At 52.3% G+C, this 19,751-nt stretch overlaps 1 protein-coding gene across 10 annotated transcripts in view; it reads right to left on the bottom strand.

The window, feature by feature from the left end:
* Nucleotides 1-19,751, bottom strand: part of SMARCA4 (SWI/SNF related, matrix associated, actin dependent regulator of chromatin, subfamily a, member 4) — a 90,113-nt gene that overhangs the window by 56,594 nt on the left and 13,768 nt on the right. For 9 of the 10 annotated variants that reach the window (XM_047827903.1, XM_047827920.1, XM_047827930.1 and 6 more), the window contains exons 2-11: nt 15,640-15,889; nt 13,418-13,550; nt 12,203-12,607; nt 11,770-11,868; nt 10,378-10,636; nt 7,959-8,085; nt 7,264-7,437; nt 5,593-5,766; nt 4,222-4,389; nt 4,054-4,104 (exon numbers count right to left, since the gene is read on the bottom strand). In XM_047827903.1, the coding sequence (XP_047683859.1) occupies nt 4,054-4,104; nt 4,222-4,389; nt 5,593-5,766; nt 7,264-7,437; nt 7,959-8,085; nt 10,378-10,636; nt 11,770-11,868; nt 12,203-12,607; nt 13,418-13,550; nt 15,640-15,861 (1,812 nt within the window). In that variant the 5' untranslated portion in view covers nt 15,862-15,889. Of the gene's footprint in view, nt 1-4,053; nt 4,105-4,221; nt 4,390-5,592; nt 5,767-7,263; nt 7,438-7,958; nt 8,086-10,377; nt 10,637-11,769; nt 11,869-12,202; nt 12,608-13,417; nt 13,551-15,639; nt 15,893-19,751 lie in introns of all 10 variants that reach the window. The other variant, XM_047827912.1, reaches the window with a different exon arrangement.

The raw sequence follows: 19,751 nt of genomic DNA, 5'->3' as shown, positions 1-19,751 counted from the left end.
TGTTTCAACTTTTGTTTGCATCTTCCAGGAACTGATCCCCGCCCCCCTCGGCCCCTCTAAGTGTCACAGTCACCGTCAACATGGCCCACACTCTAGGTAGAGATGAGCTTTCTAGGTAGAGACTGTGACCAATCTCCCCCTCAAAGTTGCCCGCCATGGAAGGTGACAGTAACCACCTGTCACATGAATAGGCTCTGTGGACTGCCTGCATCAGTCCCGATCAGTGACTTTCACCCCCCAAATGCTCCCCAGGAGTGGCTAACAGGGCTGACGCCTGCACTTCTCCCTACCCCCAAATTCTGATTCAACTGCTCTGGGCCTTTTTAAAAAGCTCCCAGGCAATTCATATGTGCCGAGGCTGAGAACCACTGGCTGAGATCAAGCACAAGTCACGGTCACCACTGAGTGATGCTACTGTAAGCAAATAGGAGGCGCGGCCACAGGTTACCCAACAGAACTCCCTTCACTGCACTCTTCTGCCCCAGGACTTTTTCCCCTGAATGCCCCACATGGCCTTACGAAGGCTTTCTGCCGTAGTAAAATGCCAGCCCACATTCTCAAAATTTCAATATAACATTTAAGATAAAATCTCGTGAAGTAAATACGTATCTGAGTTCATTGCCAGTCACTCCCATCAGGAATCTGGCCTACAGGAAAAAGTATGCATCTGCTATGGACTGAATGGTGTCCCCCCCCCCCCCCCACCTTGCCCCCAAGAATTCGAATGCTGAAGCCCCAACTTTCCAGTGTGGCTCTACATGGAGATGTGGCCTTTGGGGGATAATGAGGGTTCACTGAGGTCACAAGGGTGGGACCTTCAGGATGGGACAGTGCCCCCGTAAGAGACAGCAAAGCTTGCTCTCTCGCCTCATATGGGGACACAGCAAGAAGGCAGCCATCTATAAGCCAGGAAGAGAGCCCCACCAGGAACCGACCTTGCTGCACTTTGATCTTGGATTTACCGCCTCTAGAACCGTGAGAACAGAAGTCTGCTATTTAAGCCAGCCAGGCCATGGTGTTTTGTAAGGGCAGGCCAAGCTGCCCAGGAGAGAGCATCAGAAGGTACCGTACAAGAAGGCTCTTCACAACAGCGTGTGCCACAGGAGTAAGGGCACATGGGAAAGAGCCACCAGTAGGGAAGGAGCAGGGGGTGATGCATCAGGACGAAGCAGTGCAGGACCTTCCAGACAGCTACGAATAGGAAGCGAACTAAACTACCAGTCTGAAAGCCGAATGAGATTCCAATACATCGAAATGACAAAATTAAAACAGAATTAATGGCCTGATATGGACAGTGGCCCAAGACACTCTGCTAAATGGAAAGAGTCTAGCTTAATGTCCAGATTGCCCCAAGTGGTCTTACAACAACCCAAAAAAGGACACAGGCATAAAGATTCCGGGAAGTGCAGGGAAGACCAACCAGGGCTCAACATGCAGGCTCGTGAGAGCAGGTGCCACAGGGGCTTCTGCTTCTCATCAAACCATTTAGATATTTTCTGCAAGAAATACTACATTTCGGCAACACCGCAAAGAATAAGGAGAGCATGTGTGAGCTAATATGGGAAGACGTCAGAGACAGAATGCAAAGCTGGAAAAAGAAAACCATCTGGTGGCTCACATACAGAAAAGGCCCCAGAGCCAACACCCCAACGCTTACTCACACTTTTCCTCTGGGAGGTGGGAGTGAGGAGGGCGTGGGGGCGGTCGGCGGGAAAGGAAACGCCTCTTATTTACGTCTGTCCCTTTTAAGCGTCTGTCCCTTTTAAACGTCCTTCTCCCAAATGAGAGTACTGAGTGAGAATGGCTGCTTTTGGGAGGCGGGTAGGAATGTGGTAGAAAAAACGGTGCGTGGGGACAGCAGCCCCTCCCTGAGTGGGCCACTTTGCACAGTTCTGACTTTTAGAAGCAGGCTAATCACGTTTCACATACGAAATAAATGATGAGTAAATAAGTAAAACCAACAAGGATGGGGGAACCCACACTAATGGGAGCACAGAGAAAAACTAATCCAAGTAACTTTCAGGGTGGGGTGGCGCAGAGCAGGAGAGAGAGGGAGAGATGAGGAGAGAGGGAGGGAGAGAATCTCAAGCAGGCTCCAAGACCAACGTGGAGCCCAACGTGGGGCTTGATCTCATGACCCTGGGATCATGACCTGAGCCGATATCGAGTTTGATGCTCAACTGACCAAGCCACTCAGACGCCCCCTCCAAGTAACTTTCAAATGCAGTATTTGAAGCACACAATTTCAGGCTGAATAGCTCCAAACACAAACTAAAGTAGCCAGGAGGCTTCCTTTGCAGAAGGGTGCAAGTTAGCAATTCTGAATTACTTCCTGTATGTTCTAAGACTGAGCAAATAAGGAAATATAGCATGGCTAATGGAAGCCAGGTTTCAGGCTGTTACGGTATGGAAAGAGAGAAGGATTACACACAGAAGTATCCATGTGAACTGAAGGCTCTGAATATATAGAACTAGTGATGCAGATATAAACTGATTTCCTAGATCTTTTTGCTAAGAGGGCCTAGAAGCAATGACAACCTATACCAATAATCACATCTAAAGAGAGATCTTGATGGCCGCCTAGCTGGCTCAGTTAGTAGAGCATGCGACTCTTGATCTCAGGATCATGAGTTCAAGCCACACTTGGGCATAGAGCTTGCCAACTTACCTTACTTACGTATATAATAAACAGAAATAGAGACAGAGAAAGAAAGAGAGATCTTGTTTTTTCACATATTCTTCTCTGGTAAAAAGAACCAAGGCACCGTGGAGAAATGACTGACTTCCAGGGTTTGGGCAGAGAAAGCAGAAGATGAACTTGGGCCATTTCAGTGTGCAAGAAATAAGGAAGCCCTCAAAAGATACGTGAGCCAATCTGAAGGGGCTCCTACTGGCCCAAATTCAAACAATTTGAACTTCAAGATAATGACCGTAGGATTAAACTAAAACAGAATCCTATGAGTTGGTACAAGGGGTTGGCAAACTGTTCCAAAGAGCCACAGAGGAAAGAAGACAAAAAGCTTTTCCTTCCTGTAGAAAGTCATCTACAAAATGCAGAAGAAATCAGGGTGGAGGGGGGGGGAGCAGGAAATCACCGTAACGTAACCATCATGGCAAAAACGGATACAGGCGGAGGTCATTAATGGATACAGAAGCTAGAAGCTAGTGGGCAGAAGTTTGAGGAGTTAAAATATGTTTAAAGAGCCTCCAGTACCTCCCCAGAAGGTACTTAATAATCACAAAATGAGAAACAGTAACTTTTCAGCAGAGATGCCCTGGCAGACACCAAGGGATCAAGGTCAATGTCACCAGTGACTGAAGAAGTCTACGCCATGCACTCTCGACGTGACGCACGGAGAAGAACACAGCGTCACTTCTGGGTCTTGTTGCCAAGAACACATAACCTGAATCTAACCAAAAGGGAAATAGCAAGTCAAACCCAAATTAAAAGCCATTATAGGAAATACTTGGCTTGTTCTCTTCAGAAATGCCAAGGTCAGAAAAGGCTAAGAAGAAGTGAGGAGCTGTTCAAGATCAAAGGAGACCAGACAGACCGTCACTGAATGAGACGCTCGGCCACGGAGTCGCAGTGAAGGACACTAAAGGGACAGCTGGCCAAACCTTAACAAGAGCTGTGGATCTGATCATAGTATTATTGCATCCATGGAAAAGACAGACCTTGTTTTTAGGAAATATAGTGGGGGGTAAAGGGCTGTCCTGTCTGCATCTCCCAAACGGTTTCGGAAAAAGTGGTGTGTGGAAACGGGGAACCCAGGTGAGGACTAGGCAGGAATCCTGTGGCCTGTAATTATGAGAGAGTGAAAACTGAAAAACAATGGTGTGTGCAAAAGAAAAAAGTCTGGAAGCAAACACACCCAGGAGTTAACCACGTACCTTCCTGGGGGTGGGACGTGGCAGGGGACAGATGTGGATTCTTACCACTGTCACATAGAGCTCTGGTGAGCTTTAAACAGCTATAAAAACGTAAAGGAGGAAATAGATCGAAGCTCCCAGGGCTGGGCTGGCATTTCCAGGAAGCCCCTGATTCCTCACCTCGCCATCAGGTCCGATTGCAGGCGTCTGTCCTTCTGCGTTTTCTGCCTTCTGGAAGTAAAGAGAGAGACACGGTCACTCCCTGCCTGGGGAGGCAGCGGCACCCGCACCAAGACGGCTGCTCGGGTCCCGTCAGGAGGGCAGGCACGGGGCGGGGTCCGAGCGCACCTTCTTTTTCTTTTTCTTCTTTTTCTCCTTGGCGACCTGGGCAGCCTTGTGCTGCCGCACCAGCTCTGTGAGGTTCGCCACGTACTCGTCCGTCTGCTGCAAGAGGTAGGCCAGGCGTTTGTCCTTTTTCTGGTCGATGAGCTTGCGGTAGCCCTCCTCATCTTCAGCCTGCAGAACGGCAAGGTTATGGCGTTTGCTTGCAAGAGACACATGCTCGTCCATTAGCGCCCACGGCAGGGAACCCGGGGTCAAGAAGGCCACTGGGGGTTGCTAGCCGGCAACCAGCCCGCACTAAGGGAGTGATGGGGCCTCCACCACGGCTGTGCTGCATACACACCCTCCACAAAGCTATCGACTCCCCCTTCAGTATTTCCTCAACCTCTACCCAGGGCGGACCCTGAGGGGGCCTGCTAAACAGACATGCTTCTGCCAGAGGTCATCTGAAAAGGCCAACAGCAAGTCTTGGCCCCTGTGTCCACAGATACACCCCAAATCCAACACTCTCTCTGGTCTGGGCCATTTTACCGTCACAGACACGTGCAGCAAGCCCCTCCTGGCTTTCTGATAATAAACCTGATCGTGTCACCCCCAGTTTATAGCCTCCTGTGGCTCCCACTCACGCTCAGAATTAAATCTAAAGCCTTCCTCATGGCCTACAAGGCCCAACAGGACTGCCCTAGGGACTCTGGCATCACTCATGCCCTCACCACGCTATTCTAAGGGCTGCCTGCTGTGCCTCACACTTGGCTTTCTGCCACTTCAGGCTCTTAACCTTGGTTCCTCTATCCCTGGGAGGCACTTCATCCAGGGAGTCATGCCCACCCTCCCAGAACACCCCATAAACCCCCACTCCCTCGTCCTGCCTCTTTCTTGTCAGCGTACTTCACACCATCCAAAATGATCTAGTTGGTTCCGCCTGGGCACCTGCCTCTCTAGGGCCAGTGGGGGCAGCCGTGAGGGTAGGGACTGCACGCTTCTTACTCCTGTGGCCATGTACCTAGAGCAGTGCCTGCCAATATCTGCCCAGCTGGAGAATCGCCTCTGAATAGCCAGACACAAAGGGTGGGACGGAGGACAGGGATCACATCGGTCACTCTCGAACCTGGAGTCGGTGCCCCCTCCCTTTTCTGGGGAGAACACAGAGCCACCAGCTAACCAGCCTAAGGTCTTCTGATCACTGGTGGAATGAAGAGGCAAAGGTCTCAGACCAGGTCTCTTGGACGCCCAAACCCAAGCCCGTTCTTTCTCTCTGTCCCAGCGCTAACTCGACCAGTCAACCGCCTCAGCAGAACACAGGGTCTTCGATCCCTGGTGTCTGTCACACCCAAAGCACACACAAAGGGACACAACGTCATGAAGGCAGGACTTTACCATGAGCCTCCGCATTCTCTCTTTCTCAATCCTTTCGTTTTCCTTCTTCTGTTCCCTCTCCGTGTTGGCGTGGTATGTGGCCACAGCCTTCGTGAGTTTCTGGATTTTGCCTGTGACCGATCTGTGATATTCTTTGAAATCCTTGGCATGCTGCAGAATGCTGTTGAGGTATTCCTGCAGGAACACACACAGAAAAGAGGACTGGCTATTCCACAGGCTCACTACAGTGTTGCCCCAGCCGAGACAAAACTTTAAAGGCAGTTGGTTTAAAACCAAGAGGACGTAACCAAAAGAGTACCAGGACACCGTCTGCCTATGCGGTTCGGTGTTCTCTGGACAAGGAAACACTCCATGCCGGTGACCGGTGGGAAGGGCCCTCCCTCGTGTACAACAGGGCAAGCCGCCTTGCTGGAGCCACCTGGCACTGAACGTAACCACTTCGAAACGCTCTGACCCTCCAACCAATTATTCCACTGCCAGGAATTTACTTTAAGGAAAACGAGCAGATATTGGCCAAAAGAATTCAAATACAAGAATGCCCAGTTTAGCGTTCTCTTTAACACTGGAAGGTTGAGAACATGCTACCTGTGCCTGAACAGGAAAATGGTTGCATAAATTACTGGATGCTGGACACACTAAGGAACACAACATACATGTTAAAAATCACGCTTCCACAATACTTAGAACAACGTGTGTACGTATTTGTTTACAGGTGGCTACTTAACTTCTGATTATTCTGTGCACACACAAGAAAGCTACCTGGAATGATATATACCAAAAACCCTTGCTAACAGTGGTTACCAGTGTTAGATAGGGAGTAAAGAGCTTTAGAAAATGTAAATGAGCAAATGGGGCGCCTGGGTGGCTCATTCGGTTAAGCATCCGACTCCTGATTTCAGCTCAGGTCATGACCTTGTGGTTTGTGGGTTCAGGCCCTGCGTTGCACTCTGCGCTGGCAGTATGGAGCCTGCTTGGGATTCTCTCTCCTTCTCTGCCCCTCCCCCACCCTCTCTCTCACTCTCTCTCAAAATAAAATTTAAAAAACTTACCAAAAAAAAAAAAAAAATGGAAATGAGCAAATAAACAGAATCATCCCCACATCCTACTCCACACAGATTTGGTCTTCTTGACTGATCTTGTGAAAGTAAAGTCAGATCACGGCCTCCTCTGCTCAGGACCCTCCATGGCTCCCCCCTCACTCAGAGCAAAGGCCCAAGTTGTGCCCTCGGCCCAGAAGCTCTGCCCGTCACCTCCCCATCCTCCCCGTCTCCCCACCCTGGGATCCCTGCTGGCCAGAGAACACAGGGCACATTCCAGCCCCAGGGCCTTTGCATCTTCCCCTGGATCTGCAAAGTTGCTTGCCCACATGTCCCTGTGGCTACCCTCCCTCAGGTCTCCACTCAGATCCACACTGTGTAAACAGCCCCTCCGTCACCCTCCACCCACCCCTGCTTTACGCCTCTTCATACTCCACCACCTCCCAACGTGGTAGGTGATTACGGCCCGTCCTCCCACCGCCGTTTGGTTTTGTCCACGGACATGCTCTCGGTGCCCAGAATACCGTTACGGCGCACAGAAAAGACAAACAGGCAGCACGCTCAGACACAATCCAAACGAGACTCCGCAGCGTGCAAGCTCAGCCGAGCCTCGCGCTGGGTGGGGACCCCGCACCTGGTGCTTCTGCCGGCGCTTGCGCTCCTGCTCGATCTTCTGCTGCTTCTCCAGCTTCTCGGTGATGCGGGCCTCGCGCAGGGACTGCCGCTTGCTGCGCTTGTAGGCCTTGGCATTGAGGGCCGTCTCGAGGGCGGTGTCCCTCCTCATGCACACCACCACCTCCTGTCGCAGCTTGAGGAAGACAAGACGCGCACAACTCCGTCAGGTCCACGAGTAACTACACATCCCAAGCTAGACAGAACGCTGCTCTGGATTTCCGGAAGGATCCTTGCTAAATGCCGTCTGGAGGGGGCCCATGGGTAGCGCAAGCACAGGTCAGGAGACAACTGCTTTTGGAGACCCAGCAGAAGGTTCTCTCACACCTTCAGAGGTCTCCAGCTTCGCCTATCGTCAATCCCACAGAAAATACTTCTTACGGGTCATTCAAAATTAAAGCACCCTCAGAAACAGGCCCATTTTTAAGTCTACTGTTTCAAAATGCGACGTGATGTCTTAGGGAAGACGCACAACTACTCATCCCAAGAACGGCCACTGTCCCACCGCTGTGCACGACACGAGAGGAGAGATGCGCAGCCAGCTAATGAGGACGCAAGGACACTGCCGCTCTCAACGTCAAGGCGCATTTAATAACTGCCTGGCAAGTAGGAGAAAAGGCCCTTTTCCTCAAGCAGCGGGCCTGCACCTGTGCCCACCTGCCTCTGGAAGTTCAGCAGCCTGAGGGCCTTGAGCTCAATGGTCGCTTTGGTTCGCAAATCCCCGGCCAGGGACCCGGGAAGGTTTTCAAGTTCCTGAATTCGGTGTGCGATTCGAGCCTGCAGCCTGGGATACAGAGACGGAAGGAAAGAGCAGTGATGAGAGATCTTGTCTATTCACGGGAGCGCCTCTGTTCCCTCTCTTTAAAGGTGGAGCTTCAGGAGAACCTACCTCTCAAGGAAGGCAGATCCCGGTGATGAGACAAGAAATAGCTCAATAAAGGACGTCAGCCACAGCGCACAACACATAAAAAGGAGGATAGGCACAGAAACCAGAACCCGACAGGGCACACCTGCCTTCTGACATCCCAGCAGTGTGAGCGGCTTATGGAGGCAGACCAGCGTCTCTACCCCAGCCCTGGGTCTCTAATTCGCCTAGGGAGAATGCGCAGAGCAACCCTACAGGCTTGGTCTTAAAGTTCAAATGCGATAATCCCCCTTCTCAGTGTTTCGCATATTTATTAAGCACCTACTGTGTGCCAGGGACTGACCCAGGTGTTAGACCTTAGCACTAAACAAGACTAACAGGAATATTTGTTATTCTCATAGAGCTCACAAGCTTATCAACAAGACAGGCCATAAAGCAGTTAAAAATGTTTACACTAATTCCAGAGAGTACCATGTACTCTGAAGGGAGCTGGAAGTGAGGGAGGTGGACAGGGCCACTTTGGGCAGGTGACCTCAGCAATTAGGCCTAAATTAGCCAAAGAATCAAGCCCAGCCTCTGTAAAGGCCCTGGAGCAGTAATGAGTCTAACTTACTCAACAGAAAGAGGAACAGGGAGAGTGGAATAGGCAAGGACAAAGCCTCAGGCAGGGGCTAAAAACAAAAAGGCGCTTCCTGGATGGGCAATGGCACACTAATGGCAGATTTGAACCTGGGGAAGAGATCTAAAGAAGTCACTTAGAAGAGACTTTACACTGCCGTGTGGCAAACAGGCTGCACCACTGAGGGTGTATAGGTGGGGCAGACCAGGTGGCTGCGTCCACAGTGTGAAGAAGGCCACCAGTTCCTGGGACGGAAGAGGAAAGCTGAGATGAGGACACGGAGGGTGAGGGAGGGCGAGCGATAGTCAAGGGGCTGCAGGGTCTGGCCCAATGAGCTGCTGCCAGGTGCATGGAACAGAGACTGGAAGGAAACGGTGGGGGGAAGGACAGGAGGACATCCGGAAAGGCCACGTTTAAGCTGTCTAAATGCAGCTGGAGGGGAGGTGCCTGGGTATAGGGGTGGGAGCTCCAGAGCACATCACAGCTGGGGAGGCATTCTGGAGACTGTTATTGGGCAAAGATTTCCTGATACATCTGGGGATTACGGCAAACGAGGCCCAGCCCTCCCTCATGGAGCTTATGTTCGTCAAGGGAGGCCAGCCCTGAATAAGTTATCAATGCGATGGAAAAAAGGGGGAGGGAGGTACACGGTGCTCAGGAGGCAAACCTGAGGTGCCCCAGCAGTATGGGATAGAGTGATTCAGACCTGGCGTGTGCCTGGCACCACAGCCAGCCCCTGGCACCCAGAAGGCCTTGGCAAAGCAGCCAACAACTAGTGATGTTTGGGAAGGGCCCATCACAAAGCTTGACCGGTTGCTTGTGGAGTGTTCGTGAGCCGAACGTCAGCAAGGAGAAACGGGCACTTCCATTCCCACACCTACTGGGACAGCCTCTGCAGAGGGCCATTTTGCAGACTCTCAGAAAATTTCCCTGCATGTGTCCCCCATACCCAAGCAATAGCAGTTTTATGGATTTATTCTGACACATGTGCATACAGTACTGTTTTAACAAAAGATTGGGGGCGGGGATTCAAAACAACCTGACATCCCTTATTACGGCTGAATAAATTATGATATAGCCCCCAGGTAGATACTATGCGTGCAAAAAAGGAAACCTCACTGGGGTACCTGGGAGGCTCAGTCGGCTAAGTGTCTGACCCTTGATTTTGGCTCAGGTCATGATCTCACAGTTCATGAGTTCAAGCCCCACATCAAGCTCTGCAATGACAGTGTGGGGCCTGCTTGGGACTCTCTCTCCCTCTCTCTCTGCCACCCACCCCCACAAAGCACACTGACTCTCTCTCAAAATAAACTTAAAAAGAGAGAAAGAAAGAAAAGCTCACTTTGTACAAACAGAATGATCTAAGCTATGCTCCCACAGAGGAACAGTGTGCACGCCATGTAGTATCTGGGACCACAGGGCTGCCCAGGCATTCACCAGATTTCTCTGGAAGGATATGTACTTATACAGAGAACCAGGCAGCTGGTGACAGCTCTCTGGTCACATACCCCACTGGCTTTCAGAACAGTGAGCCAAACTGACACGCATCAGGGCCGCCCTGAGTGAGGGGCCCCAGGCAGCCGCTCCCTCACCTGTACTCCCGCTCCTGCAGGATCTCCACAGGGTCCAGGCCCCGCGGCTTCTGGATGGGGGTGATGCGGCTCTGCTTCTGGTGCAAAGGCACCATGGGGGCAGGCTGGGCAGGCTGCCCTGGCGACTGTGTCTGGGGCGGCATCACCGGGGAGGCGGCGGGCGGGACGGCAGGGGGCGCTGGTGAGGGGCGGCCCGTGGGCTGTGGGGGGATCAGCTTCTGAGGTGTGCTCGTGGGGGCAGCAGCATTCGCCATGGGTCCTGGGGGCGGTGGGGGAAAGAGGGATCAAGCGGCGAAGACAGAGCTTTGAATTCTGGCTCGATTCCAGGGATAAATGAAGAGCCTGCCGGGCACTCCCTGCCCCGGCGACAAGCTCGTCCCCGCGGTTGACTAAGCCCTCAGCCCGTGCAGGCTGCCACGCTGCTTCCTGCTCAGGGGTCTCACTCCCTCCTGCTTCCTCTAGATCTCAGCGTATGTGCCCTTCCCGAAGGCACACCTGCTCAAGCACTGCTCACAGGTTTGGTCTTGCCGTGTATGGCCTCCTAGGACCAGAAGTTTCCGGACTGTCATCCGGTGCCAAAGGAAGCCTACTGAGGCAATTAGCTCTTCAGTGCCCGTCACTAAACCTCGTCCTTCGAGAGGACGAGGAATGAGTCCGTTTTGCCCATGCTTCATCCCAACAGATGCGCCTCTCCGATACTTAAGACCAAGTTTTACACAGAACACAGAGACTGCGCACACAAGAAATGGAACCCTGAGCCACCCTGTCACCCTGCCTGCCTCCCACAGCACTGGGGGATATTCTCAGGAGGCCAGGGGATCACACGTGGCCTCCAGGCTCGGAGGCCCAAATTCTGACGGCTGGTATTCATGGCTACAGCAATGCCGCCCCACAGCCTCGCTACAGTCATACAGTGGACTCGCTCATCAGTACCCTTCTCTTCTTGGTAAAGACAGCCCAGGATCACCATGACCCACAGGACAAGGTGGGGTGGGAATCATGCAGTGGAACCAAACTTAAACCTCTGGGAACAGACCAGGGACGGATAGACCCAAGAAGGCAGAAAGAAGCAAGGACTTGGGGCACCTGGGTGGCTCAGTGAGTTGAGTGTTTGACTTCAGCTCAGGTCATGATCTCCTGGTTTGTGAGTTTGAGCCCCACATACTGTCAGCATGGAGCTGGCTTGGGATTCTCTCTTTCTCCCTCTCTCTCTGTCCCTCCCCCACTCATGCTCACTCTCTCTCAAAATAAATAAACTATAAAAAAAATATGTATTTAAAACAAAGAAAAATAAAAAGCAAAGACTTGTCCTCAGCCCCCTCTCGGGTTCTGCATGGCGCAAGCTCGTGAAGAGCAGGGAACAGGCATGCCACCAAGACAGAGGCAACTTACCTTCAGGCCAAGGCTTGGGAGGCCCTCCGGGGGGCTGACCTGGCATCCCAGGGGGCACACCTGAGGGTCCTGGGGGGGGCATGTTGGGCCCTCCCATACCTGCACACGGGGAGAAACAAGAGAATAAAAGGCATCCTGTGTTTATGCCCGCATCCACCCCCACGGGCAGTCCTGGCTCCAGGGGACACAGCCAACAACAGCCCCTCAGTGTGGACGAGAGCTCAGGGTGGGGGGAGGAGAGCGGAGACGCGGCAGGAGGAACTTGCATCGCGCTGGCAGCCCCGCCTGCCCGAGCGCCAAGTGCTGACGCCGCGCTGTCTCTGGGGGGACGCATGCGGGCAGCACGGCCCAGGTCGGCTGACACTACTGCCCCATCCCGGTCGGTTCGCTCAGTCCCCTCCCTACCCCGAGCGCTGTGGACGGTGGGTCTTACCGTGAGGCCGGCTGTAATTTGGAGGTGCTGGTCCCGGACCTGGCCCGGGGCCGGGGCCGGGGCCGGGGCCGGGTCCCGTTGCGGACACAGAGGGTGGAGGTAGCGTTGGCATCTGCTGCTGCATCCCAGGCATCGGCCGCTTCCCCTGCACCGCCATCTGCAGGTGGTCGGGGAGGGGCTGGCCCCTGGCCAGCATCTTGTAGGCCATGATCTGGGCTCTGAGCTGATGCAGCTGGTTCTGGTTAAACGGAGTCGGGCCCCGGTTCTGCTGTCCCAAAGCCTGGGGATCGGCACCGTCCAGCGGGGCCCCTCCTGGCCCAGACGACATCTGTGGGCCTGAGGATGGGCCGCTGGCTGGAACCGGACTGGAGGCGTGCTCGGAGCCACCCAGAGGGGAGGGGTAACCTGTGGGGCCACGTGGATCCAAGTGGTCACTCGGCAACACACATGCTAGGACGTCTAAGGCAAAGACGGCAACCTTTCGGCTGCGCTGACACCAGCTCCTGTCTCGAGACGGGGGTGGCCAAGGGACTCTACTCCTGTGACTCAAATGACAAGTGCCCAGAGAGAGGACACGCGCTGGCAGCCTGACCAGCGGCCGGCACAACTGGTTTGGTGTTGGCTCAGCTTTCAGCAAGTTGCCAAGGGTCAATGCTGGGATGTTACACAGATCCAGGCCTCCCTCAGGCCCGCCCCCTGCCCGTCAGCTAGGACAGAATGCTCCTCTGACCCCCATGTAGAGCCCCTGGGCGCAATGAGCTTCCCACCGATAAGAGGAAATCATATACTCCATCAATTCTCAAGCTGCCCTGTTCAGAAAAACCACCTGGAAGGCTTGTTAAAACAGAGCCCCACCCCCACCCTAAGATTCTGTCGCAGAAGCTAAAGTGGGGCCCGGGAAGGTGTATCCTTAATATGCTCCTGGGTAGCTTGGGAGCTGCCAGCCCGAGGCGCCCACTCTGCTCAGCCCCCATCTAACCTCCAGTGCTTCACATGGATCCACCCCTTTGGCGCCCCCACTCCCGGGGCTGCTCAAAGACAGACTGGCCTGAGACGGGCACCAGCCAAGCCCAACCCCAAGCCCAACAGTCTCCCAAGGGCTGAACTGTCCTGGGTCTACCCTGTTTGTGCCTACGGGAGACCCAACTAGAAAAATGACCTCAGGGCACCCAGGGGGACAACACATATGAGGAAAGAAGAGTAATCAAACGGTACCTTGGGAGTGCTGGTCCATGGGGCTTGGCGGGGGCCCCATCCCTGCGTGGGCCCCCGACCGCATCCCCATTCCCTTCATCTGGTTGTAGCGGGGATCATCCGACATGCCCTTCTCGTGCATGGACTCCATTGGCTGAAAGAGGGGACGATGAAAAGGCAAGATCAGCAAGAGGGAACAGGAAGAGGCAGGAGGCAAAGGGCCACCCGAGAGAAGTTCACTGCTACTGAAAACGTCCACCCAAGGTCGCCATGGTATATACTGAGTCGCCAACGTGACCAAGCAGCTTAGGTCCAAGCTACGGTCCTGATACCTACACTAAGTGTCAAGTAGATGCATGAAGCAATGTCACACAGCGATGGCTGACCACCTAGGCGGCTAGAGGTCTGGAGGCGAAGGGACAGATGGATCAGGATGCCAGGAGAGTTTCAGATGGCCAAAATCCCATGAGGAAAGGACATGAGCTCCTGGTGAGGAGCTGTTTATGACTGGGACACCAAGCTCCCCATTAATTGTCACAAGGAGACCTGGTGACAAGTCCTTGGATCAGGAATCCTCTTCCTTGGGAGACTGTAAGTCAGAGGGACAAACAGAAATTTCTGCCTATAAGTATGGTTACACTACACTAGGTGTCCTCGCTGATCTGAGATCAGCCTCCAGCCTACTAGTTGGGAGGAAAGCTGTCTGTGGCATGGTTCCATCCCTCCTGAGAGGCACATCGGTCCTCTGTGGAGCGATGATGCCCATTTTCCCTCAGCACTAAGTACTTCCCCTATTGCAATAGCTGGCGAAGGGGACATCTTCCGGGACCCTTCCAGGACACTGCTAGGCCCTGACTGGCCCAAATATCCCGGTCTCCGGGAACAGTCTAATGGGTGGCCCAGCTGACTACAACTCAGTGTGTGCCATGAGAGAAGGAAGATGGGAGGAACAGAGGGTGCTTGGCTGGGACCACGAGGAGCAGCTTCATACGCAGGAAGAAGGTGCAACCCTCGGGAAGCGAACTTCTCCGCAGACGAGGAGTGTCCCGCCACCCCTGGGCCCTGGCTCCTAACACTGTGCAGGACAAATGGTAGGTGTGGGGTGTGTGCCAGTGATAAGAGAAAAAAAAACCAAAATGGGCAGAGAGGGAAAGAGGAGGCTGTGCTGGAGAAGCCAGACTAAATCAGTGAGGGGAGGGAGGGGGCTGGTTCACCAACAGCTTCCCAAGAAGTGACAAGAAAGATACTGTTGCCAGAAATGTGTGGGAGGGGCACCTGGGTGGCTCAGTAGGTTGAGTGTCCGACTTTGGCTCAGGTCATGATCTTGGGGTTCATGAGTTCGAGCCCCATGTCGGGCTCTATGCTGACATCTCAGAGCCTGGAATTGCTTCGTATTCTATGTCTCCCTCTCTCCCTGCCCCTTCCCTGCTCACACTGTCTCTTTCTCTCAAAATAAATAAACATTAAAAAAATAAAAATAAAAAACGTGTAGGAGATGGGGAAGGCAGGGAGGACCCAGAGGGACAAGATGGCTCTGCCATGGACACAGTGAGGGACCATTTCTCCGAGAGCCTACTTCCTCATCTGTAAAATGGGCACAATAACCACCTACACCTAATGGGTGGGGCAGCGGTGGGGGGGAGGGAGATTAAGTGGAATGGGGTACAAACACATGGATGGCCCTGGTAGGGAGGCTATGGGGGTCAACACAGAACCCTGACCTCCAGGCCACACAATCTGCATATTCCGCGAGGGTCTCCTGTGGTTTCTGAGACTTGAACACATCACCTTTTCCTTTAGATGCTAATACATATAAGAGGATGTTTCCTCGCTTCCCCAACCACCACCCAGGAACACAGGGAGAAAGAAAAACTATTTGTGTTGGGAGGCTTTTTTTACACCCCATTGGCAAAAAACGTCCCTGATCAGTTCAAGTAAGTCGTTATGACAGTGAGTGGCGCCCAAGCGCAGGATCGAGTAGGGATAAGGGGCACCCACTGCTCTGCTTCGTAAGTTACACAGGTGAGTGCGGGAAACCAAGTGACACAGCTACTTTTTAAGGAGCTGGGCACTTTTTATTCATTAACGAAAGACAACCCTGGAGCAGTGTTAGCGCGTTTCCCACGTGGAATGCTGGGTGTGGGAGACACACGGTGGAAAGGCTGCTGGCTGGCAGCAGAAGCCAGGATGCACGGCTGATCACACAGACCCAGCCAATCGGGCAGTGGGCCCGGGCTCCCTACCTTGTGCATCTGATGCATGTTGTCCTGAGGGTACCCTCCAGGCCCCTGGGTCGGGATGGGGTGTCCTGCTGAGGGAGGCCCCGGACTGGGCCCCATCATGCTGTGGGCAGAGCCCGGCGAGGGGCCTGGGCTAGGGCCCAACATGGCTCCAGGGGAGGGGCCCGGGCCCGGGGAAGGGCCTGGCCGAGGAGTTCCGCCCAGCGGTGGGTCTGGAGTGGACATCTTCACAGGAGCAGCAGACAGTGGTCTCCTGCTAGAAAGAAGTCTTGGTCAGTCTGGGGTCGTAGCCACCACCAGGGAGAGTCAGAGCTGGCAAGGGAGGGCCACACGTAGTATTGTAAGCAGCACCAATCTGACAGGGAGCTGTCACCTTTGACGGGCAACCCCCACCACCCAGACCTTTCTCCTCCCTTCTTCTCAGAGGAGATAATACATCGCGCATACAAAATCAGATCACGGTCTCCCCCGAGGAATGGGACTCCGGAGGTGGAGGTATACAGCCACTGCCCAACCTGGGGATTCACTTCCCTTGCTGTTATTCTGATCACAGCAAAGAGAACGTCTCAGGGTGGTGCCCATACACCCTTCACGCCTAACACCTGCCATCTTCCGATTTGACAAAAAGGGAGAGCAAGACTAAGACTCAAAGCCTTTGCTGGCGACAGTATCCACCTGGGCCTTGGGACACTCAACAGAACCAAATATTCATGGCAAGTGATGCCGGTTTCCCATTTAAGGCGGTGAGACCAAGTCCCTTTTAAATTAAATGAATACAAGTTTAATATGTAGGTTCATTTAAAGAATTACACAAATAAAGGCGCTCGATATCTCAGATACTTCCACAGTGATATTCACGTGTCTAAAGTCCAATGAAAGTTTCCATAATCTGAAAACTGATGTTCAGAACTACGACCCAGAGCCACGACGAGATCTGAACATATGCTGAGGGGGAAAAAAAAATCGAACGATGGTGGTAAGGTGATTAATTATGCTTGCTAAGACAGGGCCACGAGCTGGTAAATTTCATCCAGTTTTCTACAGTAAGGGTTCTAGGTTCAGGTAACCCTTCATCTGTTGTATAGTTACATATAGCCTTAAATACAATTCTCTTCAATTTAAGAACTTCTTTCATGACGATGGAGGAATACATCTTCAGGGCTGAAAGGTAGAAAACACAAGATCACAAGAACTTAAAATCTCCCAGCACCACACCAGACACACAGAGGTGAAGTGCTTACCAGCCCTGCAGGGAGCAATGAGCAACCAAGCCCTCCTTATCCGAGCCAGGCAGGGTGACGGGGGTGGAGGTGGGAAGAAGGGGCTGGGGGTTTCCTCCGAGACGTGGGCCACCACCAGAGCCGTAAGGATGGAGCTGAGCCGGCCAGGGCAGAGAGCTGCCCTCATATGGCTGCCGGGACTCCCACCACACTTCACTGCCTCCCTTCTAGACTGTTCCACACGCAGGCACACACATCCTCAACAGTATTACTCAGCACATGCTAGGCAAGCTTCTCTTCACAGAATTCTACCCAGGACCACCTTTAACATGTAATAGTCTTCAAAAGAGGATTTCTAGTGGATTTCTGCTGTGTTCTCTCATTCTGCCACATACCAAGTTATTTAAAAGCCCCTCTCTTGTTGGCATGTCTCAAATGTGGGCTTTGTTTCTGTACACTTTTCTGGTGTTGGGAGAGACTCTCTTTGTCCCGAAACTTTACTGGGCTCTTCTGGTTCTAAGGATAAGTTTTATCAAGAAGTCTAAGAACATTTTTAATTCTCTTGATTAAAACAAAGTGGGGCGCCTGGGTGGCGCAGTCGATTAAGCCTCCGACTTCAGCCAGGTCACGATCTCGCGGTCCGTGAGTTCGAGCCCCGCGTCGGGCTCTGGGCTAATGGCTGAGAGACTGGAGCCTGTTTCCGATTCTGTGTCTCCCTCTCTCTCTGCCCCTCCCCCATTCATGCTCTGTCTCTCTCTGTCCCAAAAATAAATAAACGTTGAAAAAAAAAATTTTTTTTTAAAAAACAAAAAAACAAAAAAAACAAAGTAAAGTTTTCATTTGAAAGATGGGCATATTTTCCTGGGTAATCGATCAAAAGCCAAAACGTCTTTGTCCCAGTTGCATGACTAAATAATCAGAGCAGAGAGAAATCAGAAACTTTGGCAAGGCATGGACCAGTGACCAGCGCACCAGCCTGACTAGGAACAGACCCAATTGCTCAAGAAAGTGCTCACAATCCCTTCCTCACAAATCCAAAATCCTGTAAGCCCAGAGACGGGGAGAATCAAACTTTTAAAAAATAGAGACAAATGTGGAGCGCCTGGGTGGCTCAGTCAGTTAAGAATCCGACTTCGGCTCAGGTCATGATCTCAAGGTCAGTGAGTTCGAGCCCCACGTTGGGCACTGTGCTGACAGCTCAGAGCCTGGAGCCTGCTTCGGATTCTGTCTCTGTCTCTCTCTGCACCTGGCCTGCTCGTGCTCTGTTCTGTCTCACAAAAATGAATAAATGTTAAGAAAAAAAAAATTTTTTTTAAATAGAGACAAATTCATTTAGAAGCAAAATCAAACCTGATTCAGACATGTGTGAACAGTCCTACCTTCTGCTACAGAACTAGGATCCTGTTACCTCCAGACGCCGCTCCAGGCTCTGCCACGTGGGTGACCTGTATCCCAATCGTTTTCTAAAATACTGATTCTCAAGTCTGAAACCTCCAGCCCAGGGTTTGTCTAGGGCAAGACGCACCTGCAGTCATACTTCACAGGTGGACAACTGAGTGACATGAACATAGCCTCGGCCGGGGTCAAGGAAGATGGCTCCTCAGGGCGCCCCCTGGACCCTTTGCGCCCACAGGGCCTCTCAGGCCCAGAGAGACCGCAGCGAGGTGACAAGAGAAACAGCGGCCCCGAAAATACTCAAAGGAGTCCCGTGGCATCTGGGAGCTCACGGATGCTTTCTCAACTGAAGGTCTCTATTCTTTTTTTTTTTTTTAATGTTTATTTATTTTTGAGACAGAGAGAGACAGAGCATGAACGGGGGAGAAGCAGAGAGAGAGAGGGAGACACAGAATCTGAAGCAGGCTCCAGGCTCTGAGCTGTCAGCACAGAGCCCGATGCGGGGCTCGAACTCATGGACCATGAGATCGTGACCTGAGCCAAAGTCAGACGCTTAACCGACTGAGCCACCCAGGGGCCCCTGAAGGTCTCTATTCTAAGTCAAGCCAACTGAAACCAATAGCAAAATAAAATCTAGGGAACGTCATCTAGGGATGATGTCATCTCCTTACCTAAAGGCAGATGTGCCAAAGAGCAAACACTGGGGAGTGTCTTTGGAATGATGGTTCTTCTAAAAGTAGTTAATACTTAGTGTCAGACCTTCTTCCCATCAAAATGCGGGGTACCTCTAGAAATTAATTACCTCCACCCACAGCAGCACTAACTTCATCAGCGGACACATGAAGTTTGCTGAAGATGCTGGAGGGCATCAGATAATAATTTTGTGCCAAAATATGGCAACATCTACCTTTGAGAAGTACAGGGTTTCAGAAGAAACTTTTTAAAAAATGTATCTGTTTTTTTAAGTTTCCATCTTTGAGAGAGAGAGAGAGAGAGAAAGCACAAGCGAGGGAGGGTCAGAGAGAGAAGGAGAGAGCGAGAATCCTAAGCAGGCTCCCCACCAAGAGTGCAGAGCCCGATGTGGGGCCAATCCCACGAACCGTGAGATCATGACCTAAGTCAAAGTTGGACACTCAACTGACCGAGCCACCCAGGTGCCCCTGTATTTTTTCATTCCTAAAAAAAAAATTTTTTTAGGGACACCTGGGTGGCTCAGTTGGTTAAGCGTCCGACTTCAGCTCAAGTCATGAACTCGCAGTTTGTGAGTTCAAGCCCTGCATCGTGCTGTGCTGACAGCTCAGAGCCTGGAGCCTGCTTCGGATTCTGTCTCCCTCTCTCTCTGTTCCTCCCCCGTTCGCACTCTGTCTCTCTGTCTCTCAAAATTAAATACAGATTAAAAAAAAAATTTTTTTTTTTTTAGTTTTTAAGTTTGTTTATTTATTTGTGGGGGGAGAGGCAGAGAGACAATCCCAAGCAGGCTCCGCGCTGTCAGCACAGAGC

This window comes from Prionailurus viverrinus, chromosome A2 (assembly GCF_022837055.1).
Source record: "Prionailurus viverrinus isolate Anna chromosome A2, UM_Priviv_1.0, whole genome shotgun sequence".
Taxonomy (NCBI): domain Eukaryota; kingdom Metazoa; phylum Chordata; class Mammalia; order Carnivora; family Felidae; genus Prionailurus; species Prionailurus viverrinus.
The sequence above is the reverse complement of the archived record's forward strand: the minus strand, read 5'-3'. Positions and strand labels throughout refer to the sequence as shown.